This window comes from Panthera uncia (assembly GCF_023721935.1).
Source record: "Panthera uncia isolate 11264 chromosome B3 unlocalized genomic scaffold, Puncia_PCG_1.0 HiC_scaffold_1, whole genome shotgun sequence".
In the NCBI taxonomy this organism is placed as follows: Eukaryota; Metazoa; Chordata; class Mammalia; order Carnivora; family Felidae; genus Panthera; species Panthera uncia.
This window is the reverse complement of record NW_026057582.1, coordinates 72,454,142-72,478,390: the sequence shown is the minus strand read 5'-3', so window position 1 is coordinate 72,478,390 and position 24,249 is coordinate 72,454,142. Positions and strand designations below refer to the sequence as shown.

At 46.8% G+C, this 24,249-nt stretch overlaps 1 protein-coding gene across 4 annotated transcripts; it reads left to right on the top strand.

The window, feature by feature from the left end:
• The first annotated feature begins 28 nt into the window (after positions 1-28).
• ABHD4 (abhydrolase domain containing 4, N-acyl phospholipase B) lies at positions 29-23,860 on the top strand. 4 transcript variants are annotated; one of them, XM_049611627.1, is made up of 7 exons: positions 29-132; positions 14,087-14,175; positions 15,213-15,585; positions 15,743-15,897; positions 17,828-17,939; positions 20,715-20,901; positions 23,323-23,860. In XM_049611627.1, the coding sequence occupies exons 2-7, from the start codon at positions 14,136-14,138 to the stop codon at positions 23,695-23,697; spliced, it is 1,242 nt and encodes a 413-aa protein (XP_049467584.1). In that variant the 5' UTR covers positions 29-132; positions 14,087-14,135; the 3' UTR covers positions 23,698-23,860. The 4 variants fall into 4 exon arrangements, with proteins under 4 accessions (XP_049467584.1, XP_049467582.1, XP_049467585.1 ...); XM_049611625.1 differs by lacking the exon at positions 29-132 and adding an exon at positions 10,565-10,670; XM_049611628.1 differs by lacking the exons at positions 29-132; positions 23,323-23,860 and adding exons at positions 10,565-10,670; positions 21,637-23,198.
• Positions 23,861-24,249: the final 389 nt, after the last annotated feature.

Here is a 24,249-nt window from a genome sequence, read left to right as displayed (position 1 = left end):
AACAACTAATGCGCAGACGCAGAATACATCCACAGAATGAGCGCTGCGGACAGAGAAAGCTAATGCGCCTGCGCAATGGATCTGTTCGTGGCCTGGAGACGTGTACTCTTTTTGTCCTACTTCCGCGGTCAGGTTGGTGACGCCCACAGTTGCTCTAGCAACAGGATAGCGTGAGAGGAAGAGGGGGACACGTTTTACAAAGGAAGGCGTAGCTCCCCTAGGATTCGGGCTTTCTTTGGACCACTGGCGTCTTCAAAGATTAACTGGATCGGAAGTGAGGCAATGTCTGGTGCTATCGGGGTTCAGCACCCGAGCCGCCCTAGCTGTTAAGGGCAGATGCCTGTCCCAGATCACTAGGGCAAGTTAAGTTCCCCTTCAGTGAAAAACACCGCTGCTAATCACTGCGCAAGCACCAGTTTACACTTGGTTATGGGCGGAGGGAAGTGTGGGACGGATGGAGGAGGGAGGGAGCTTGACCTCTACCTGGTCCTGAACTGGGACTGAGATCTGGCTCTGGGAGCGCTTACGAATAAGCACAGTAGAACCTAAATTGTAATTCAGCTAACATTTACTGGTCGCCTCCTCGTAGCGTTGTGCTAAATTGTAGGTACCGTTGGGCCAATCAGATATGGTCTCTTTTTTTTTTTTTTTTTTAAGTTTGTTTTTTGAGGGAGAGAGAGAGAGAGAGTGTACCAGTGAGGGAGGGGCAGAGGTGGTGGGGAGAGGATCCGAAGCAGGATCGGCGCTGACAGCAGCGAACCTGATGTGGGGCTTGAACTCAGGAACCTGGAGATTATGACCTGAACCCAAATCGGATGCATAACCCGCTGACCCACTCAGGGGCCCTTCAGATGCGGTCTTAAAGGGGCCTGTGTTTGGGGCGGGGAGCAAGAGAAAACAGTCGATTAACGTGAAGACAATAAATGATCAAGTTTAGCAACCTTTTACTCCAAGCTAGCATCTTGAATCCTGTGTAATATCCCAGGATATCAGCGTCAAAAGTCCCATAAGAGCATTGCTTGGTTCAAACCCTACCACCACCACCACCACCACCACCACCACCACCACCCCCCCCAACTCATTTTGCAGGGGAAACTGAAGGTTTGTGGTTTTGTATTTAACAAGTGGAATTGCCTATTTTTACTTAGCGTTTTAACTTTTTAAAAAAATAAGATCCACTTTAATTTCTGGCTTTTGCTGCACTTTTAATTTCACATTAATCTGACCTTCCAGCTCAAGTTCATCTCATCTTTCAGCTGCAGGTTGTACATAACCAGGTGCTTTTTAAGCTTATTAACAAATTTGAGCTATCCTAGGTACTCAATCAAAATTCCTAAAGCAGCAAGTAAAGACAAGGGTTCTGCATTTTCATTTTTTACTTGTTAAACTGGAAGCTATATCACCATCAACAAATGTGCCATTTAGCAGTGGTAAGGAAAACCTTGGTCAGGTTCTAGAAAGAAAAGAAATAATTCATGTCCTCAGAAAGCTTTATGGGGCACCTGGGTGGCTCAGTCAGTTAAGCGTCAGACTCTTGATTTTGGTCAGATCATGATCTCACAGTCCTGAGATCAACCCCAGGGTCAGGCTCCAAGCATGGAGCCTGCTTGTGATTCTCTCTCTCCTTCTGCCCCTAACCGCTGTGAAAAATAATGAATTAATTAATTAAAGGAAAGAAAGAAAGCTTTACAATATATTTGAAGAGGTATATTCATATTCACACCCACAGAGATTTGCACTGCCGCTATATGAACTTAAGTGCAGTCTAAACTCTCTTATGTTGCTGAGAAGAAAAGGGAAAAAAAGTGTGAATAACCAGGCTGGTTCCCATTTCAATATAATAAAGCAGGAACCTTCAGTTTCTCTGACAAGTTGAACCTTTCTCCCTGCCTCATCAGCAAGTAGGAGGGTAGCTTTCTCACCAGTATTCAACTTCAGACTTTAAAGGCTAGGCTGATGCCTTTTAATCATTCAGGAGTGAATTTCTCAAGGGGTTTCTGTTCCATCAGCCAGGCTCCTTCCAGCAGTTTCTCCCTTATGCTTTGTCTGCCTTTGATCCATGTCAACTATCATCATTAGCATCTCCACAGGAACTCCCAAAGGGGGAAAGCAGAAGAAATGAAAAATACCAAATTCACTTACCAAGTGCATTCTTTTCTGAGACCTGCAAAGTCAAACACCAATATAATAAACTAAAGCTGTTCTGGACTACTTAAAATATCAAGAAAAGGTCTTGTTCTGTGTTCAGTTTATGATTCTATAATCACGGAAACATTTTTGACTTATCTGCCAATAGGAAATTGCTAATACTAGTATTGATTTCAATCGTTTGTACATTTATTCATTTTTTTAAATGTTCTTTTTGTTTGTTTTAGAGAGAGAGAGCACAGATGAGTGCGGAAGAGGGGCAGAGGGAGAGAAAGAATCATAAGCAGGCTTCATGCTCAGTGCTGAGCCCGACATGGGCCTCAAGCCCAAGAAGACCCTAGGATCATGACCTGACCCAAAATCAAGAGTTGGATGCTTAACCTACTGCACCACCCAGGAGATCTGATTTCAATAGTTAAAATCAAAATGTTAATATATGTAAAAATTCAGGGTCAGAATAATGGATAAGAGTGCAGGCTTCCCAGTCAGCCAGTCCTGTGTTGGAACATTGATTCTGCTGTTTACTAATTGTCTAATTCATGACAAGTTAGTCTGGCAGCTCATTTTCCTTTTCTATGAAATGGAAATAACAATAGCAAGATCATTGGAATGTTATGTTAAAAAGAGAGCCATAGGCCCAAAATGGCACTGCTTAGGCTTAGTCCTCAAACCAGGGCTTAATGCATATTAATGCAATCTAATTGCAGTTTCAACATCTCCCAGAAATGTAGTCTTAACCAGTCGGGAATTTTTCAGTCAGCACCAGTGAGTTTGCCACACAGGCCCTCTCCATCCCTCAAAGGAAGATAAGACCCTTTGCTTTCCCCCACACCATGGAAAAGTGGCCTGAACAATCCTTTCCTTTGGCTAATAACTTTCTTGCCCTGCCCTCTTTCTATAAAAACCCCCCATTTTGTAAAACTCCTCAGCATTCCCCTCTATTTGCTAGATGAAATGCTACCCAATTCATGAATCGTTTTAAAAAGCCAATTAAGTCTTCAAAATTTACTTGGTTGACTTGTTTTTTAACAGTTGTGAGGACTAAATGAGATGTTGACACTAAGCACTTAACATAGTATTTGACACTCAGTAAATGTTTGTTCTTAACAACCATTAGTACTGGTGATTAACTATGATTCCTCTAGTTCTCTGAATAATTACAAGTTGGGCAAACCACAGAGCCCCAGTATTTTGGGCACGCAAGAGATGGCACTGAAAGACTACAAATTTATAAATTGAAGCTGAAGTCAGAATAGACCTTAGAGGTTTTATTACAAAAACACTGTTGGAGAGGGAAAAACTCTTTCCTCTAGCCATCTTAGTTTTATTGGCCCTGTAAATTAGACTAAAAAAAGACAGATTAACAAGAGAAAACAAACAGAAGTTTATTAACATATGCATCGTATATACACATGGGAGTACCCAGTTATGAGTAACTCAAAGGGGTGGTTAGAACTTGGGCTTATATCACCTTAAAAAACAAAATTCAGCTGAGTACATTTCAAAGATCTTACTGGCTTTATCCAATGATCCATAATCAGGCAATATTCAATCTAACAGAAAGGAGCTCTGAGGAGCTATACAAAATGAAAGACTTTTATAGGCAGAAGGGAGCTGGAACTAGGAAGTTATAATGACAAAAAACAGATTGGTTATATCAAGGTCACTTTCCTTCAGGGGGTGGCAGGGATCTATCAGGCACATTAACTGATTAAGGCTAATTAGGTAATTCCAGATTGTTACCATTTCTGGGAAAGTCAAAACTAATATTTGATGATGTAGGGCCTAGTATAAGTGACTCCACTTAGAGCCTGTTGCCTTGTTTGTAACAACATCACCTAAACAAAAAAGGAATACACTTTTGGAGAAATGACAAAGAAAAAAGACTGAGTTTCTAGGGCAGCAAATTGTGGGAAGGTAAAAATATATGAGGGAATTAATAAAAAATAAGGGTTAGTTAGGAGAGTTTGTTACATAGATTCCTCTGGTGCCCTCTCTGGGTTGATAAGGATCTAGAATGCTTCTGTTCTTCCTTTGTAAGGGGGGCGGGGGAGGGAGAAGGCACATCTACAAAGTTAAGTCTTACTTTTACACAAATAGGAGGAGGCTGAGAGCTTTTTTTGTATCTGCTTCTTCTCAATTGCCTTTGGCTCAAAATAATCTTTATGGTACAGTGACATATTTTGGGGTGGCATGTTCTGCTATTCAACACTCAACATCATAAAACAATAGGAAAGTGGAGGGGCAAGAGGGTCCCCTTACAGGCAAAGGCCATGACTTTACAGTGTCTCTGTACAGTAAGAAATGACACTCTTTATCAAAATACAAATCTTGCAGAGAAAAGGACTCTTCTAAAGAAAATCTCTGCATGGGAAAGAAGAGTTTTTTCCAATTCTTCTTCTTCCCTGTATATTTTGTCCTTCAGAGCCCTCCTTTTGCTATTCTTAAGTATTGTATATAACAGCTCCACCTTTTAAATTTGCCCCAGTGTGGCTAACACCCCCTTCTTTATATTTTTTAATGTAAGAAATGTGTATTCAGTCTTCACCCCTGTTCCTGGCACAGAGCTCCTAAAACTCTAGTAATTTCCTAATGATGATAAGAGCACTAGGAGCATCTTTTGTTATAATATTTGGTTTTGTCCTCAGTTTCTGTAATAGCTCCAGAGCAATAAAAGTGAAAAGAGCATCTTTTGTTACTCATAACAGGCCCCTTTGAACCACACTGGAATCTAAGTTAATGAAATGGCTTTTGGAAAGCCCTCAAGGGTAGGGACCGGTTACCAGGGAAACTAACTCTGTGATTCCAGGGTAGGAACTTTAAGCCCCATCCTAGAGAGGAAAGGGGCTGAAGATGGAGTTCAGTCACCAATGGGCAATAACTTGATCAGTCATGCTTCTGTAATGAAACTTCCATTAAAGTAAAAAGGAAAAATTCACCTAACCAGAGAGGTTTGGCAAATTTATGGGTTGCTGAGCACATCTGGGCACTGGGAGAGTGGTGTAACTGGGGACAACATGAAGGCTGTGTGCCCCTTCCCCCATGCCTTGCCCTATGCATCTCTTCCATATTGCTGTGCCTAAGTTGTATCCTTTTATACTAAATCAGTGTTAAAAAAAAAAAATTCAGCTGAGTAAATTTAAAGATCTAATTGACTTTATGCAAGAATTTATGAGTCAGGGAACATCCCATCTAGCAAATAGAAATGAGCTCCAAGGAGTTGTACAAAAATGGAAGGTTTTTGTAGGCAAGAGGAGGGTGGGACAAGGAAGCTAAAAGGATTATTCCAGGCAAGGTTACCTTCCCATAGATTAAGTCCCTGGGGTCTCAGTCAGATTGCCTCACCAGAGCTGACCAGGAAGTTCCAAAGGCAGAAACTGCAGTTAGGTTAGGTATTAAGTCTTGGTGAGGTTTTAGCAAAAGTGACTCCATTTTAGACCTTGTGAGCCATTCTAGCAATACAGTAATACAGTAAACTGTTTTCCTGGGTTCTGTGAGCCATTCTAGCAAATTATTGAACCTCAGGAGGGGGTCATGGGAATCTCCAATTTGTAGCCAGTTGGAAGAAGCACAGGTGATAACCTGGACTTGATATTCTCCTGTTTATTTTATTTGTCATGTCAATTTGATTCTTCAGCTAGAAAGCAGAGGAAATTCTTCCTCATTTTTTGTTGTTGTTGTTGTTTTTAATGTTTACTTATTTTTGAAAGAGAGACAGAGTGCGAGTGGGGGAGAGGCAGAGAGAGGGAGACACAGAATCCGAAGCAGGCTCCAGGCTCTTAGCTGTCAGCACAGTGCCCGACGTGGGGCTCGAACTCACGGACCATGAGATCATGACCTGAGCTGAAGTCGGATGCTTAACTGACCTTGCCACCCAGGTGCCCTGGAAATTCTTCCTCCTTGACATAATCTTTGGGAGCCCAAATCTTTAAAGAAAACCCTCATTTTTCCTCTCTAGTGCCCAGGAGTCTACTATATTGTGCTGTGCAAGGGCAGAACACTGTCCACACCATGGGACTGAATTTATCACTGCTTGAGGAACACTGTTCTATAGAATTTTCTGTGATGATGCAGATGTGTCTGTGCTGTCGGGTATGGCAGCCACCAAACACTTGTGGCTACTGAGCACTCAAATGTAGCCAGTTGTAACTAAGAAACTTTTTCATTTTTATTAATTCAAATCTGTTAAAAAGAAAACTACAGGCCTAGGGATGCCTGGCTAGCTCAGTCAGAAGAGCATGTGACTCTTGGTCTTGGGGTCATGAGTTCAAGACCCAGGTCGGGTGCAGAGATTACTTAAAAAAAAATTAAATCTAAAAAAAGAAAAAGAAAACCAAAGCCCCAAAATGGCTTCACTTACACCACATTCCCAAATCCAAGCTTTAGTACCTAATCTAATTGTAGTTTCAACATTCCCCAGAAATGTAGTCTTAACAGGTTAGTCAACAATTTTTCCATCAGTGCCAATGAGTCTGCCACATGGGCCCTCTCCCTCCCCCAAAGGAAGAGAAGACCCCTTGCTTTCCCCTACTATGGAAAAGTGGCTTGAACAATCCTTTTCTTTTGCTAATAGCTTTCTTGCCCACCCTCTTTTTATAAAAGCCTTCCATTTCATAAAACTCTTCCCCTCTATTTGCTAGAAGAGACACTGCCAGATTTTGAATTGTCTGTTTATTTTTAGGGAGAACACGAGTAGGGGAAAGGGACAGAGGGAGAGAGAGAAAATCCCACACCCCTGGGATCATGGTCTGAGCCCAAATAAAGAGTTGGTTGCTTGGGGTCCCTGGATGGCTCATTCACTTAAGCATCTGACTTCAGTTCAGGTCATGATCTTATGGTTCATGAGTTTGAGCCCCATGTCCTGCTCTGTGCTGACAGCTTAGAGCCTGGAGCCTGCTTCAGATTCTGTGTCTCTCTCTGCTCCTCCCCAACTTGTATTTTCTCTCTCTCTCTCTCTCTCTCTCTCTGTGTGTGTGTCTCTCAAAAATAAATAAACGTTTAAAAAAATTTTTTTTAAAAAGAGTTGGATGCTCAACAGACTGAGCCACACAGGCACCCCTCATGAATTGTTTAATAAAGGCAATTAGATCTGCAAAATTTACTTGGTTAAATTTTGTTTTCTAACAAACCTAAGTAGCCACATATAATTAATGGCTATCATATTGGACAAAACAACTTTACAACTATTCCACTCAGTTCCTATGTTTAATCTAAGGGTCATACCTTGTTCATAGTTCATTCAAAACACAGTCACACCCATTTGAAACCAAAGAATGTTCTATCCCTGCCAGACCTAAACTATCAGTTATCAGCTCCACCAACTTCTAGAATATTTAATGCGACTTATAGGCATAGGAAAGAGGGTTTGTCAAAATTAGTTTCCATCCATAAAGACCATATTAAAACTTTAATCATACAGGGGCACCTGGGTGGGTCAGTTTGTCAAGCATCCAACTTCGGCTCAGTTCATGATCTCAGGGTCATGAGTTCAAGCCCTGTGTCAGGTTCTGTGCTGACAGCTCAGAGCCTGGAGCCTGCTTCAGATTCTGTGTCTCCCTATCTCTCTGCCCCTCCCCTGCTCATATTCTCTCAAAAATGAATAAAACATTTTTAAAAATGTTTTTAAACTTTAATCATACATAAAATCACACATGATGGCAATAGACGGAAAATAGATTATTTTTTACTTGCACATAGTGTGTCTTGTCTTGAAGGTAAGGAGAAAATTTCTCTCCAGAGGCCTGCCTAGAACAGGCACTTAGTGTCTTCTCCAGTCTGTAATTCTAGCAGATCCAGCCCAATCCTAAATTATCCCAGCTCTGGGGACACCTTAAGGAATCTATTGACTTTGGTTATAAAAGGCATTTTCCATTTACACGTTTCCTACTTCCAAGTAGGAAGTACCTCATAAAGATGGTTTGGTGGGGCGCCTGGGTGGTTCAGTGGGTTGTGCATCTGACTCTTGATTTTGGCTCAGGTCGTGATCTCACAGTTCATGGGATGGAGCCCCAAGTCAGGCCCTGTGCTCGGGATTCTCTCTCCGTATTTGCCCCTCTCCCCTGCGTGTGCATATGTGTGCTCTCTAAATAAATAAACAAACAAACAAACAAAAGATGGTTTTGCACACAGAAACAAAATACACTGCCTCCTGAGATGAGGTCTAGAGAGATACAGTATCAGTTCTAGCCAGGTCATCCTTGCCTCAAAAAACTGCTACATCTTAACAGGTTTTCAGAAAAAGGAGAGATTTTGTTGTCCTATCTTGAAATGATGAAGCCCAGAATTTCCTATAAGGTACAATTTAAAATACAGCTCCCAAAGCCTTGACACTTAGCATATTAGTTTATAGGTAATTGTTTACACAGCTGCCTCCTAGCTGGACTTTTTATCCATTTATTCATCCAGTCATTACTGAGTATCTACTCTGAGCCACACCCTGTTGTAGGTGCTGGCAGCAAAGCTGAGAACAAAACAGACAACCCTCCCCCATACCCTCTCCCCAACCTTCATTCAGTTCTAGTGAAGGGAAACTAATAATAAATTAGTAAACATAAAGGCATAATAATTTCAGATGGTGATAAGTGTTATGAAGATAATAAAATACAGTGATGTAAATAAATGTAAATAAAAATAGAGTGATTGGAGGTCTCTCTTAGACCCTGTGGTCAGGAGAGGCCTCAGAAGACAGGAGGTTTGAGCTGAGCTCCGAAAATAAAGCTGCCAGCCCTGCAAACGGACAAACAGCCTGGGGTGGCAGCAGATAGAAAGTCTATGTTTACCACTAGAGCAGGCTGTCTATTTCCTTTTGATAACAGTATTCTTAGTGCCTAACATAAGGTTTGGCTTTGAATAGGTATACAGTAACAATAATAGTAATAAATTTTAGCATAAATGTACTAAATGTTTATTGGAATTATCTTGGTTAATCCTCACAAGACAGTCAGGGGAAGAAAATTAAGAGACACTAAGTAATTTACCCAAATGCATGTAGTGGATATATAGCAAAACCAAGACTACCCTTAACCCAGATTTCTGACCCCAGAAACAATGCTTCTAATTAACCAATGAGTCTCAGTGAACTCCAGCATCTAAAGGACTTCCTAAAAATGCAGTTTTTAGCATCAAGCCAAACCAACTAAATTAGAATCTCAGAGGTTAGGGATTAGAATCCTGAATTTGTAACAAAGCCCTCCAGACGATTTTTATACACACTGAAGTTTAGAACCACTGCGCCCAGTTGAAAGAATGTATGCCACAACTCCACTCTTTATACTGCTTTGCCCCACATCTGGCAAATTCCTAGGTCCCTAAACTCTATACATGCCCATTCTCTTAAACTTTGAGGCCTTATAATGGTCATCAGATCAATTTAACACTGTGTAACAAGAAAGGAGAAATCTCAGAATCTAAGACCTGCAAGAGGGCTAATGAAAAATACATTGACAAACCCCGTCCCTGTCAGCATTCTCCCACTCACCCTCCATCACTCCTTAGTTTGGTTTTAATCTAACCAAGGGGATGACCTGAACCCCGACAACTCCCTCAACATTAGGACTTGTTTACCAGTTCAGGTAAGTTCTGGAGCCAGCCTCAAGATTTGGGTCCTCTGCTGAGCAAGCCTGAAGTAAGCTCCGGACCTAAGAGATAAGCCAGCCACCCCCACCCCCATGCCCCATATGGGATTCCAGCAACCTAGAGCAGACCCAGCCTTATAGGTTAGTACTTCATTTGCCCTTCCTGAGGGTAGGGGAGGCAGGGATTCCCCAAACTGAGGGAGACCTGGCATTGAGCACATCTTTCCTGGGAACTAGGTTGGGAAATCTCCAGAGCACAAGAACTGCATCTTGGCACATGTCGCTAAGGTTTAGGGCTGCCAGATAAAATACAGGATGCCCAGTTATGTCCCAAACATTGCACGGGATGTACTTATTCTAAAAAAGCATTCGTTGTTTATCTGAAGTTCAGCTTTGGGCATCCTGTTTTTTATTTGCAAAACGTGGCAATGTACTTGAGTTACAGGCCCCCAGGCTCTTTGTAGAAACATTTAACCAATAGTAGTGTCTCCACAAGCATCTTAAGCATCACCTTACAAGAAACACCAGGAGGAGGATTTCAGCGGAGAGGGAGCTCTGCCGGGAAGCCCAGAGTTGGTGTGAGCGTGCAGGGGTAGTTTTGTCACTTTTTAACTAGGGCCGAACGAGGGCTGTGAGGGAGCCGGTTGTTTCAGTACTACCCATCTCCCTCACTGTCCCTCAAATGTGTGAGCAGGAATCCCGTCCTTTTCCGTGAGACCCCAGAGGCCCCTGTGCCGGCACGCAGACCCCGGCTCGACCACCAGCCGGGTTCAGGTCCCGCCTGGGCGTTCTGGGGACCTGCGCCTCCGCCCGGCGGCCCTGGCCACGCCCCACTTTGTTATCCGACCCTTTCCTGGGTCAGCTGGTGCTGGCGTCAGGCGGAGGGATGGGCTGGCTCGGCTCGACCCGGCAGGGCTTGTTTACTATGGCTGATGATCTGGAGCAACAGTGAGTTAATCCTGTGTCTTTCTCTTGCTCTCTCTCTCTCTGGGCCATGATCCCGGGACTGTCGGTGACTGAGGAACAGTTGTAGACACCTTCCCGCCTTTCCTTTTCCAGGTCGGCTTCATGGGAGGGCCCGGGGTTGCGTTTGCATGCTCTGCTTCTGCCCAGAAGAGGCAGCAGCAGAGCTCGGGGAGCGATGGTAGATTAGCTTGCCTGAGCCGGGGGACTCTGACTTTCCACGCTTAGTCTTCGCGATCGCTCCTCGCTCCTCTGGTACAGAGAGGTTAGACTTAGTGGTGATGGCCCAGATCCTCCGCGCAGCTCGTGGGATGCGGGCGTGGGGGTAGCAGCCGGGTCTGCTCACTGGGATTTGCCCCCAGGACGGTGGTCGGGGGGTGGCAAGGGCCTTTCTTAGCCCGGCAGGGAAAGGGCTCGCGAAGAAAAGAGAGAGGGCGCCGGCGCTGGGATTGTCTGGAGTAATGGGCTCGCAAGTTTCTTTAGTTCTCGCCTACTGAGACACTTAGCCGCTTCCCACTCTAGTTAATAACGTTTTTTAATCATCACGAGATCCTTAATGCTGTGCTTTCAGAATTACCGTTTTTGGGATTTGTTGACACTGTCTCAAGGGCATCAGGTTCGGGATGCCACCTGTAGGTAGTGTGGCTAGCAGTTCGCAGTCTGATAGAAGCAAGGAAAAGTTGCTTCCAGAATGACTCAGCTCCCAGCCAAGCCTTGGTTTCACCAGAACAGGGCCTCTCCTGGATCCTGTGTTCCTGCTTTTCAGAGCTGCAGAACTGGCAGCCTGCAAAACTAATTAACTTTATGACCATAGTATCTTCCTGAGCTTGAAGGAACTGCTCAGGAAGAGTGTTGCTTTCTGAAGATGACTTTTCCAAAAGGAAATTTACAATGGTTACGATGACTTAGGGAAACACAGATTAGAGCTGGTAGAGATGCAGGTAATTCAGCTCTTTTTTACAGATAAGAAGCCAGCACCCATGAAAGTTAGAGGACACTTGCCCAAATCACAGAGGTCCAGAGCAGGCTTCTGACCCAACACAGAACTCCTTTTGCTTCACCTCCCAACGGGATAAAAGCCCTTTAGAGGGGAGAGACCACTCTGGCCAGGCCAGGTTCAAGGCTAAGTGACTTATCTGCCCCTTGCCTCAATTTCCCACTCCAGCCCTCACATCCCCAGTAGTATTTAGCAGATGCAGTGTGCCAGATATCACTTCCAGTGCTTTAGAACATTTCTGGTGAAGAAGAGAGGCAAAGTAAAGCTTCTCCCTGAAGAATATCTTCTGAGCAGCCCATCGTGTTGTTCCATTGGACAGCGTTTCTCCTGAGCACTGCTTTGGGCAGATACAAGGCAATGTGGGGTCCACGTGTCATGGTCTGACTTGTCACAGTGTCTGATGTGTAGAGAAAGTCCGTCTCTTAAGACTGGCAAAATTCTGTGGTCTTGGTGCTCATGCTTTAAGCCCACAGTAAGGAATTCCAGTGGAGTATTAAAAGGGTTGAGAGTCTCCATAGAATTGGATTGATTGAGACTGACAATTCTCATCTGGCTTAAGCCATTGATACACCACTCTTGGCTGAACCCTCAGTATTTCTTGCAAGCCTCTGGCAGTCCTTGAAGAGTTGAATGTAGGCAGCTTATGATTTAGCTGGGGGAAAAGAACATTTATTGGAAATTTATCTTATGCTAGGCATTATTCTATGTGCATAAATGCACTTAATCTTTATGAGATCCCTATGAAGTAGATACTATTATTACCTGTCTCTTAAAGATGAGGAAACTGACAGATAAAGGCTACATAATGTGCCCCAAATCACACTGCTGATAAGTGGCAGTGCCAGGATTAGAACTCTGGCTTCTGGTTTTAGATCACACTTCCTTTCAGAAAACGGAGACCGTGTGAAGATGTGGTTATATATTGTGAATTTGAAAAGCTGAGACTGGGGCCTGAATGTCTCAGTCAGAAGAGCATTCAGCTCTTGATCTCGGGGTCATGACTTTGAGCCCCACACTGGAGATTACTGAAAAATAAATAAATAAACAAATTTTAAAACTAATTCTCCTTTAAAAAAGAAAAAAAGAAAAGCTGAGGTACCTGCCCAGAGGAAGGGTACGGAGAACCCTGGATCTGAGATCTGGGTTGTACTTCTGCTTGTTCTCACCAGCAGCATGGCCTCTTTGGGCATCAGTTTCCTCATCTGTAAAATAAAGAGGCTGGACTAGATGATTCCTAAGGAACCATCCTAATCTAAAATTCTGTGCTTCAGATGGTGTATCAGGATGTCCTGTGTGTGTGGCCAAGAGGATAAGTAATGGTTGCCCTCGTTCCCCCACAAAATACCCCTGCCTGAGTATGTCGATATTGAAAGACCCTTCCTGTAGCTGGTGGTATCCACCTTGTAATTCCTTCATTCAGGCACAATTCAAGAGAAATATACAATGGAAAAGGAGTAGTAAACTCATTTGTTGAGTGTCCAATTTGTCCCAGGCACGTTATGAGGTCTCTCAACCTATCTAGATGCTCCAACACTGGTTATTTATCAGGCCAAAGCCATTCTGCTTGTAAATGGTGATAGTGTGATGGCAGAACCAGAGGGGGTTGTTGTTTTGTTTTGTTTTGTTTCCCCTCCAAAACTGGTGCTTTCAATCTCTACCCTGCAATGACTTCAATTTCCTTGGGCATAAAGGGGCCGGCAGGATGTAGTCTCTTTATTTTACCACATGCTATTGGAGGTGAGGACATATGTGAGCTTTGTAGACATTTTATAATCTGGAAAAACAAAGCCAGAGGCAACCTGGGAACGCAATCACAGCAGGACTTTAACCCAGGTCTCCTGCCTTCTTCTCCGTTCCTGTCCCATCTCATTGTTCCAGGCTGGACTGATTGATTACGTGAGAGCCCAGCTGGGCACTGACCTTGCTCTGTTCTTCTAGGGGCTTAGAAGAGGGCATGCACAAACCCCAAGGCCCTGCCAGGAGGGCAGATGGCATGGGAATTTGTCCTACCCTAAAGGAACATCCGGTCCTGGGGATGGCAAAAGATAAAGATAACTGAAACATTAGTTAATAGTTGGCATTTTTTCTCTTGTGATCTCCTTGAACATTATGATAACCAGTAACAAAAGTTATAAAGCTCAAATGAGATAATAAATGTGAAAGAGCGTTGCAAACTGTAAAGTGTTATACACACGGCATCCTGAGTATCTGTTGAAACAAAGGGCATGTTGTTACCAGCCCTTTGCTGGAGAAGAGTAACAGTCTATCAGGCAGCAGGGAATTGCTGACCGCCACAGCGGCAGGTCTTCTGAGCCTGGGAAACACCCCGATAACTCTTGTAACTGTCAGCAAGGCTGAGAGTGTCAATGTTGCCAATGATTGTCATCGTGTCTCCTTGTCTCAGGCCTCAAGGCTGGCTGAGTAGCTGGCTGCCTGCTTGGCGCCCCACGTCGATGTCTCACCTGAAGAATGTGGAAGCCAGGATCCTCCAATGTGAGTAGGAGGGATGGTTTATCCCACCTCCATCAAGAGGCCCAAGGAGGATACAGGATCTCCCCAGAGCCTAGTTGACAGAACCCACAGATTCTTGATTAATTAATAGTGCTTGGGGTGGGAGTAAGTGGTGTCAGTGGTTTGAAGGGAGAGATTTGCACTGAGGATACCATATTGTGTGATAGTGATTTTTCGACATCTCCCTTCCTGTCCATCATGCTGGTTCCTGACACATCCCATAACTTCACTTCAAAGCCAGTACCAACTGTCAACACACAACACACACACACACACACACACACACACACACACACACTCATCTATATATTCTCTCTTTCCCTCCTTCCTTCTCCCCCCATTCTTCCCTCCTTCCTTCTTCCCCCATTCTTCCCTTCTTCCTTCTCTCCCTCTCTCTTCTTCCAAACACACATGCCCTTCTCAGCTTTACCACCTTCTACCTAAGGACCAGCAGCAATCCTCTGTTCTCTAATATTGCTCTCTTTGTATTCTATCCAGTTAGGCACACCACCTACCTGGTTACTACGGTAGTTTGGGATTCCAACAGATGAACTATCAAGAGCAGCATTATGTTGGAGCAAGGCATCCCATGATTGGCAGCAGCCACAGGCTCAGACAAGACCCTTGGGTCACGTCTGCCTGGTTTCCTTTATGATCTTCCCTGCCCTGCATCCACTGCCCCAGCCACAGATACCTTCTCTTCCCATGGGCCTGAGGAAGTAGGGCTGCAGAGCAGTCACAGCTCTCAAGCCTCCACTCAGGATCCAGGCACCTTCCCCCCCAAGCAGCTCTGTCACAGAGCAAGCACTGCCCTGTGAGAGACTAGATGGTCTACAAATAGTGCTTGGAGTTCATCTCTTAGGGCATATGGGTCAGAAGGTTGTAAAAGGAAGGAGGTGAGGCAGGTCAGGAGGGATTTGGCAGTGGAGAGAGAAAGCCAAGGAATGGTAGTCCAGGCAAAGTGATGGTGCTGTCAGAAAACAGTCTTACTGCTCTGCCCTGGATTCCCGTCTCCCCAGGCCTCCAGAACAAGTTCCTGGCCCGATATGTGTCCCTCCCAAACCAGAACAAGATCTGGACGGTAACCGTGAGTCCCGAGCTGAGGGAACGTACCCCCCTGGTGATGGTGCACGGCTTCGGGGGTGGTGTGGGCCTCTGGATCCTCAACATGGATTCACTGAGTGCCCGCCGTACCCTGCACACCTTTGATCTGCTTGGCTTTGGGCGAAGCTCGAGGCCAACATTCCCGAGGGACCCAGAGGGGGCTGAGGATGAGTTTGTGACATCAATAGAGACGTGGCGGGAGACCATGGGGATCCCCAGTATGATCCTCCTCGGGCACAGTTTGGGAGGATTCCTGGCCACCTCTTACTCTATCAAGTACCCTGAAAGGTAAGGAAGAGCCACCCCTCTTGCTCATGACCTAATTCCCTCTCCCACTGGGAACCTTACAGTATTAGTTTCCAGTGGGTCTCTTCTTCCTGGGCAGTTTAAGGGCTGTGGTACCTCTAAGCACATACAACTTGTTTTTCCCTTTTTCCTCCCATAGAGTTAAACACCTCATCCTGGTGGACCCATGGGGCTTTCCTCTTCGACCGACTGACCCCAGTGAGATCCGTGCACCCCCAACCTGGTTCAAGGCTGTGGCGTCTGTCCTAGGGCGTTCCAATCCACTGGCTGTTCTACGAGTAGCTGGGCCCTGGGGTAAGTAGCCTGCAAAGAAAGAATCTATCTCCTCAACCCAAGGCTGTCCCATTCTAGAAGCCCCATTGCATCCAGCCTCCCACCATCCCCACTTGTCCAGGAGAGGTGGGAATAGACCTGGCATTGTTCTTTAAAGCTGTTAATCTGAACTAGATCTCTTTGTCCGCATTTTCAGAAGGTTCTTTTTTTTCCTTCATCTGCATGCAAAAAGCTTTCCTGTGTGGGGCACAGATAGAGCAGAACTATCACTCTGTGCCTTGGCTAGACCCCCAGAGAGAGAGAGAAGGAGGCCATGAAGTGACTCTTCCTCTGCTGAGTTCTTATGCTACATATGTGAGTATGTGGCACATACAATCACATGTTGGTGATTCGGTATGGTAACCACCACTGGATACCATCTCTGCAGCTCACCCAGCACCTGTGGGAGGGAGATGTCAGAACCAGAGCCTCCAACATGACCCACAGTGGCAGGCAAGCCCCTCTAGACCATGGCCTACTCCGGTTAGGTATCACATCTTCCCCACTTAGAAGTTGTCAGCAAATTTTAATGGGTGAGGAGAGGAAAGGAAGTCGGGGAAAACCAGCCATAGTAAGTAAAATTTGTAGGTCTCGGCCTTCTGACCTCATCCTGCCAGCACCCTTCCTTTCTGGGGGGCTTTTTAATCTGATGAAGTAACAAGCAGATTCCCTCTGTAGAAAAGATTGTGGACCCCCTATCTTGCAGTGACGGCTTATGTACACATAGTAATATTCAGTTGCCAATTACTACAAATTGATTGCTAATGACTAAATAAGAGTTGTCTCTCTACGCCCTTCAAGAGAAACAGAATGGCTTTGGATAAAAGAGAAAAATGAGCATTTGAGTAGAGGTAGGAGCTTAGGAAGAAAGGAAGGATATCAAGAGACAGGTGCAAAAGAAGAGTAAATGAGCAGAGAGCTGACCCTCTTAGAGTTCCCAGCACTCTGGACTCCAGCAGACCCTCTGGAGCCCTTTTCCAGAGAGAAGTTCTGCTCTAACCACTCTCCCCATTTCTCGACTTGCATCTGGCCAGGTTCACGCATGGGCCTCAAAGCCAGTATGGTTGGGCAGTTGGCTAGCAGCCATGGAGGAGGACCAGGGCCCAAAGGATCCTGGCTGTGCCTCCATCTCCACACCTTGATCCTCAGATGCAGAGAGAAGACCAGGAGAGAGAGCGAGAGATCAGAAGTTGACCATCAGGCCCAATTTTTAGTCTGTTTTAGGTGCCATACTGCTTATGTGTGTGCTCTAAAGGAAGGTGAAGGGAACAGATTGCTCTAAAACAGCAGCCCAAGTCTGACATGCCAGAGTTAAGTTTACTTCTCCACTCGTATTCTATTACAGACCTGAACATGAGAGGCCTCTTGGCAGGTGGTTTCATCTGCAACCTTCAGAATATTAAAAGGCCCTAAGGGTCTCAGGGTGCCTGGCTGGCTCAGTCGGTAGAGCATGGGACTCTTGATCTCAGAGTTATGAGTTTGAGCCCCTTCCTGGGTGTAGAGATTACTTTAAAAAAAAAAAAAGGCCCCAAGAGTCTCAGGGAGAAAGAACTTAGTTCAGACTGTGAGAGAAAAGCATCTCAGCCATGGACTCTTGGGCTTGAGACCCTTAGAGGAAAAGAGCTTGGGACTTCCTTGAACTGAAAATAACCTGCTTCCTTAGTGACACTGGACTGTCTACCTTCTTTGGTAACCAACTGACTCTCAATTTGTAGTCATCTGGAGCTTCCCGACAGCTCACACACTCTGTCTGCCACTATCGAGTTAAATGTAAGAAGTAAACAAACCCCTAGAGAAATAACATTTGGTAAAGTTGTCCAAGCAAACGTAACACAGAAGTCTTCCTGCACACCCCCACCACCGCCCCCCGCCCCCCAAACTGGCCACTCCCATGTTTTTCTCTTCCCTCCAGGGCCTGGCTTGGTACAGCGATTCCGGCCGGACTTCAAGCGCAAGTTTGCAGACTTCTTTGAAGATGATACTATATCTGAGTATATCTACCATTGCAATGCACAGAATCCCAGGTGAGGGCGGCTCCCAGAGCCAGCTTGGAGTGCATGGGTTTGGAGATGAAACTCCAGCTGGTAGAAAAACTCCAGAACTTTGTTGCAATGCATCTTGCACAAAGCTCTCATTCACTTAGGGGAACGCAGGCACTAGCAGGCTCAATTATTTCCAGAGACCTCCCCAGGGATGGGCCCAAAGGGATGGAGAAGATAATAGATTGATGAAACATGCTGCCCATCTCTAGAGGAAGACTCTTACTCTCCCCTGGAGATAGGCAGTTAGCCTGACAGGCAAGAGTCTGGAAAACATTTTAAAAGATTTTTAACTGAAAAAGTGATATGAATATATGGTATTTTTTAAAAGGCAGAGAGAGAAAGAAAAAAAGAAAGAAAGAAAGAAAGGGAAAATCTTCTCCCTCCCAGCCTGTAGTTCTCAAATTTCCTTGCTGTTTCCAGTCTGAGATATTATGTGACATTGCTTCAGAGAACTTCTTTGCACATCTTCTTTTGCACACACGTGACTAGATCTGTACATTCCTACAAGTAGAATCGCTGGTGGAAAAGTGTGATTTAAAACCTAAATTCTGTACACCGTGAAATGCTTACTGTTGGGACAGGAACTCCTTCCACGCCTTTTGAACATTTTGGGGTGTCCCCAGAATCTTGAGAGGTTCCTATCTATGACTGCTCACACAGCAGGCCCCACAAATGTGCTGATCTGCATTCTTGGCACCTGAGAGCCAGGGCAGAGTCAGGGAGGTTATCTTCCTCTCAGGCAGTGCCCTGTGAGTGGCTGATACAGGAGGATCTGTGGGTGGCACCGCCTCTGTGGAGGCCTCAGCCAGCTTGCTGTGGGGCATCTGGGGGAAGCCAAGGACACCGGAGCAGCAGCACTGCCCGCCTCATGCCAGGCCTGTCCAGGTCACCTGTCGTGAGCCCAAAGCTGTGAAGACGGTGGGGGGTTGCATTCCAGCATTACTGTCTGAGCATTAGCCTCACACCCAGCTGGCTTTGGGGCAGCGTGGGAACTGTCTAGCCAGCATTCCGCATGAGCTCAGCTAATTGAAGGGCCCCGCTGAAGCAGCAGTATTGAAACTCAGCTCTGCAGTCAAATCAGGTAGCCCTCTGCTTCCTGCTCTCGACCCCTCTGTCAGCCCCCACTGGGCTCAGTGCCAGTCTCCTACCCCAGCTCCCTCCTCACAACTTTCCCCAGTCCCAGACCTAGTTGTGTGCAATGAATGGCCTCCCAATCTAAGCCTCAGAATATATAATCACGCAGCTCCTTTGTGTCCTGGGGAAAGCAGAGATGACATCAGTGATAGCCCTCTCTGCCTAACACCATCACTCAATTAAAAAAAAAAATTTTTTTTTAATGTTTATTTGTTTTTGAGAGAGAGAGAGACGGAGTGCGAGCAGGGGAGGGGCAGAGAGAGGAAGACACAGATTCTGAGGCAGATTCCAGGCTCTGAGCTGTCAGCACAGAGCCCGATGCAGGGCTCGAACTCACAAACAACGAGATCATGACCTGAGCTGAAGTCAGACGCTCAATGCACTGAGATACCCAGGCGCCCCACCATCACTCACTTTTATAACCACCTGAGTGTTTCTGAGTTGTAACCCTGACAGGCCCATAGTAACTCTTACCAGTCCCTTGGAAAACATGACATTTGGCCAAGAAGAAATATGTGGGGGCTACCTACTCTGCTCCACCTAACCTGAGGGGCCCTGTACATGTCATTTTCTTCAATGAAGGAATAAAGAGGATATAATTCCCCAGTTTGTAGATGAAAACATTAAAACGTATTCTGGTTACATGACCAGCTAAGAAAATACAGCCAGAATTTGAACTCCTGTCTCTCTGACTTCAGAGTCCATAGTTTTCCACCATGCTGCTATGTCTGAAGGAAGAACTCTGTTTCTGCTGGCCTGTGCAGAACTCAGGCCCGCCTTCATTCCGGGGCTCCAAAGGAGGGGGGACACAATACCTGAACAGGCTGAGCCTGGCGGGCAGCAGTCTCCCGAAGCACCCTGCCTCCTGCCTCCTGCCTCCTGCAAAAGCTGCAGAGCAGCTCAGAATGTCAGCTTCCTCCCCAGCCCTGCAGACCCCTTATGCTCCTTCTCGGTCAGCTCTGCCTAAGGAGATGGCCGGGGAGCAAAGTAGATTAGATGAGCCTTGCTTCTCACAAAGTACGGGCTCCCCCTGGGTCCTCACAAGACTGGTAACAATCCCATCAGGAAGCCCTTTGCACTGCTATAGTATTTGCTCTTCACTACCCCTCTAACATGAGCCCTTCGCCCCTCTCCTTCACCCCCAGCAAGCTAAGCCTCTAGTCCATTCTCTTCCTGCTCCACCACCCTTTCATGATTCTTGGGAAATCTGATGTTAAATAATCATATGATTAGCTATTTAACGCCTGCCTCCCCAAAATGTGGGATAATCGTGAGCTCCAGCAGGGCCGGCACCACGTGAATCTGACTCCTGTGTCCCTACACTCAGCCCAGGGCATGACATGTCAATATTGGTTGAGTAAATGTTAACCATTGCATCTTTGGACAATTCTCAGTGTCCGGGGTTTTCATACGTGTGTCCCTTCCTAACTGTCTTCTGTGCTGGGAGGCCTCCACAGATTCAGGCCTACCTCCTAATCTTATCAGGATTTAAGGCGCCCAGTGCTGGGGCCTGAGAGGGACAAGACAAGGATACTGCCCCAGCGTCTGAAGAGACCAAAACGTTGACACTTTATGCTGCAGGGTTTATTCTACTAATTGCCTCACCGTGTTTTGCTCCTTCAGTGGTGAGACGGCATTCAAAGCCATGATGGAGTCCTTCGGCTGGGCGCGGCGCCCCATGTTGGAGCGAATTCACTTGATTCGAAAAGATGTGCCCATCACCATGATCTACGGGGCCAACACCTGGATAGATACCAGCACAGGAAAGAAAGTAAAGATGCAGCGGCCGGATTCCTATGTCCGAGACATGGTATGTTGGCCCACCAAGGCACAGGATTGAGGTGGAAATGTGGTGTGTTGAATCCCTGCACACAGTGATTAGCTCTGGGCATGGATGAGCCTTGGGATGGAGAAGGGTGATCAGAGAGTTGGGGGGAAAAAGGAATGGACAGATGGGGATGGTGTAGTGCGTTTGAAAGGGCTGACTCAGTAATACCGTCATCAGGGGCTTTCATTCTTGCTTAGCACGGTCCAGGGAAATGACCGGTTCTCGTTCAGTAGCCGGACACAGACAGCATGATGCCACTCCAGACCCCCTGTCCCACCCAATACCAGAGCCATGAACAGTAGAGCAAGTAGTAAAGGCTGCCCGGAAGCCTTCCCACCACATTCCTGCCTTCCCTTTTTCTTATCCCTCTCCACCCCCATTTGCTAATGAGTGCTTAATTAGGCTGGGTGCCACGTATGGGCCCTGGTTCATCAGACCTGTGGATGAAATGAGCAGATAGCGGTGGGGCTGGCATTGAAGGAGGTACAGTGAATAACCAGAGGAGAAAATGAATGGGACCTTGGGATTCATGGACCCCTCCCCCTGCATGGGAAAGTGCCCAGATTCTAGGAGAAAGGTGGACCGATGTTTCTGGTAAGTGCTCATAGGTGATGGGCAAGCAGGTATAAGGGAAAAAGAATCGGTGTGAGACACCAGTTTCCGGTGCCCCGAATAAAGGGCCTTTCCACCCCTGGCGGGCTCTTCCTCTCTCCATAGGAGATTGAGGGTGCGTCGCACCACGTCTATGCGGACCAGCCACACATCTTCAATGCTGTGGTAGAAGAGATCTGTGACTCCGTTGACTGAGATGCTGTCCGTAGAGGAAGAGGAGAAAGCCAGAGAGTCGCTCTCGCCTCCCTGTCCGCTTACTCGCCCCTGTGTCCTTTCTTCACCGACTAACACGTGCCAGCCAGGCAGTCTTGGGCTGTCCCCAGCGCAGGACCACAGTGAAAAAGCGCACTCCTGAGCCCACGCTAAGGGTTGGAGGCAGAAGCCATGAGAGGCCTTGAGCTCCCCTCCCCGGGGAAGAACATAAAGGGTTGCATAGTGCCACCCATTCTCTCCATGCCAAGTGTCCCCCAGATGGTGGTTGTGAAGGGATCGCACGAGTCATGCTCCCTCCCTGAGCCAAAGGGAGGGCAGCCTCTTCCCCTGGGTGAAGGAGAGGCTCCCGGCAGCCTTTCCCAGCTCTGGAGTGTTTTGTGGGGGTAGGTTCCAAGCAAAAACATCTTCCTCCATCACCCCCTAGTCTCCATTCCTTGCCTGTTTTGTCCAGATTCTGATTGGGAGCTAACTACCAACTAACTACTAACTTCTCAACTACCAAGAATAGGTCCCAGAGCTCCCTTGACCTGCCGAGTGCCGCCCCCCCCCCCCCCACCCACCCCCGCCCCGTGACCTAAGAAGTCCTATTCAAAGCCCTCATGAGTGGATGAGGAGCAGGCCAGGGCAGGACATGGCTGGCCCATGGTGATACAGCTCTGCTCCAGGAGAGCTAAGGCCAGAACCCAGGTCTGCTGACACCCAGGACTCATCGCTGACTCTATTTTGCTAAAGTCTAAGGCAGGCACCATTGCCATGAGTCTGGTCCTGGTCACTGGCCATAGGTGAGCCCATCCCTGTCCCACATTCTAGCCCCATTGTGCAGGGGTGCCACTGTCCTGTCCTGTGTCTCAGCTCCAGATGCCTGAGCTGGGGACACTCCAGGGCTTCCTTCCCTTGCCCCCTCATCCTCCCAACTGGGAGGCCTCTTGGCCTCCCTCTGTGCCTTGGGCCTGAAGCCCCACCTGTAGTATAGAGCAAAGGTGGCCCCTGGTGGAGAGACAGGGAAAGGCCCTTCAACCCCAGGGCTGTGTCTGGATTCCTTACTCCCCCTAGTATCTGCGGGGCTTTTCTACTGTCCCCAGGGCCGAAGCCCACTGTGAGCCCCTGCCCACGGTCCAGTGGAGAGCCTCCAGCCAGCAGTTCCCTGTCCTCGTCAGCCACAGGATGGTTCTCACTGCCTGGCCCTCCATCCCTGCCATCTGTCCACACAGTCACCAGCCCATCCCACCCCCCAACTACCTGTCAACTGTCTCCCAGGGGCTGGTTCCGGGTGCTGCTCTGAGGTTCTGGGCAGCAGGCTGGGCCTGGCCCCGGAACCAGGGCAGCTCCTGTCTGCTCCCGTTTTGTAAAGCCAACCCTTTCACCAGAATAGTATTAACTCCTGGTGCTTTGTACTACTGGTCCGGCTGCCTTGGGCTCCTTTTCTATATTAATAAAGAAATGAGTGAAAACTGGTGGCAGCGATGTTTAATATTGCTCTGATAGGAGTGCTGGGATGGTACTTGAGGTGGAGAAGAAGGCCCAAGAAGTATCTGCTTACATGCCACCTGTCTCCTGTTTAATGTATCATTCACCCAGGTCGGCATGGGCCATGTCAGCCAAGCCCCTCAGAGGATGGATGAGGAGTGTGGACAGGCCAAGCCCCAAGTCACAGGAGGAGAATCGGGAGAACTGGGTGCTTCCCCACTGCCCATCAAAAAGCCCTGTCTTCGGTGTGCCGGGGTAGCTGAGTCAGTTGAGCATCCAACTCTTGATTTCAGCTCAAGTCGTGATCCCAGGGGTCATGGGATCGAACCCTACATCATACTCTGCACTGAGCGTGGATCCAGGAGTCCCTCTCTCCCTCTGCCCTTCCTCTTTCTCTCTCTCTCTCTCTCTCTCTCTCTCTCTTTCTCTTTCTCTCAAATTAAAAACAAAATAGCCCAGGGGTGCCTAGATGGCTCAGTCGGTTAAGCATCCGACTTCAGCTCAGGTCATGACCTCACAGTTTGTGAGTTTGAGCCCCACATAGGGCTCTGTGCTGACAGCTCAGAGCCTGAAGACTGCTTTGGATTCTGTGTCTCCTCCTCTCTCTGCCCCTCCCATGCTGATGCGCGCACTCTCTCTCTCTCTCTCTCTCTCAATAATAAATAAACATTAAAAAAAAAATTTTTTTTAACAAAATAGCCCTGTCTTCCAAAGTTCACTCCACATGGGCCTGTACTTGGACTGCTCCTACCTCCTACTCATCCTCCAGGTCTCAGCTCAAATATTCCTTATTCAGGGAAGCTTCCAAGACTGACCCCCTACACTAGACTTAGACTCCTTCTTCTGTGTCTCCATGGTGTACCCAACTGCCTCTTTAAGACTCATGAACTTGTCACTTGTTTACTGTCTGCCTTTTCATCGTAGACGAGAAGCTACTTAAGGAAAAGGAGCACATCTGGCACCTAGTTCATGTTCAGTAAGTGTTAGTTCTGATTGAGCCAAGAGAAACAAGGTATGCCAACTGCTCAAAATCAGGTT

What these genes read in the sequence shown, in the direction of transcription:
- ABHD4 (XM_049611625.1), top strand. Translation starts at nt 10,609, where the DNA reads ATGGGCTGGCTCGGCTCGACCCGGCAGGGCTTGTTTACTATGGCTGAT. An exon ending in GGAAGCCAGGATCCTCCAAT is followed by an intron (nt 14,176 to 15,212) that starts GTGAGTAGGAGG and finishes CCGTCTCCCCAG; the next exon opens with GCCTCCAGAACAAGTTCCTG. An exon ending in ATTCCTATGTCCGAGACATG is followed by an intron (nt 20,902 to 23,322) that starts GTATGTTGGCCC and finishes TCATTCACCCAG; the next exon opens with GTCGGCATGGGCCATGTCAG.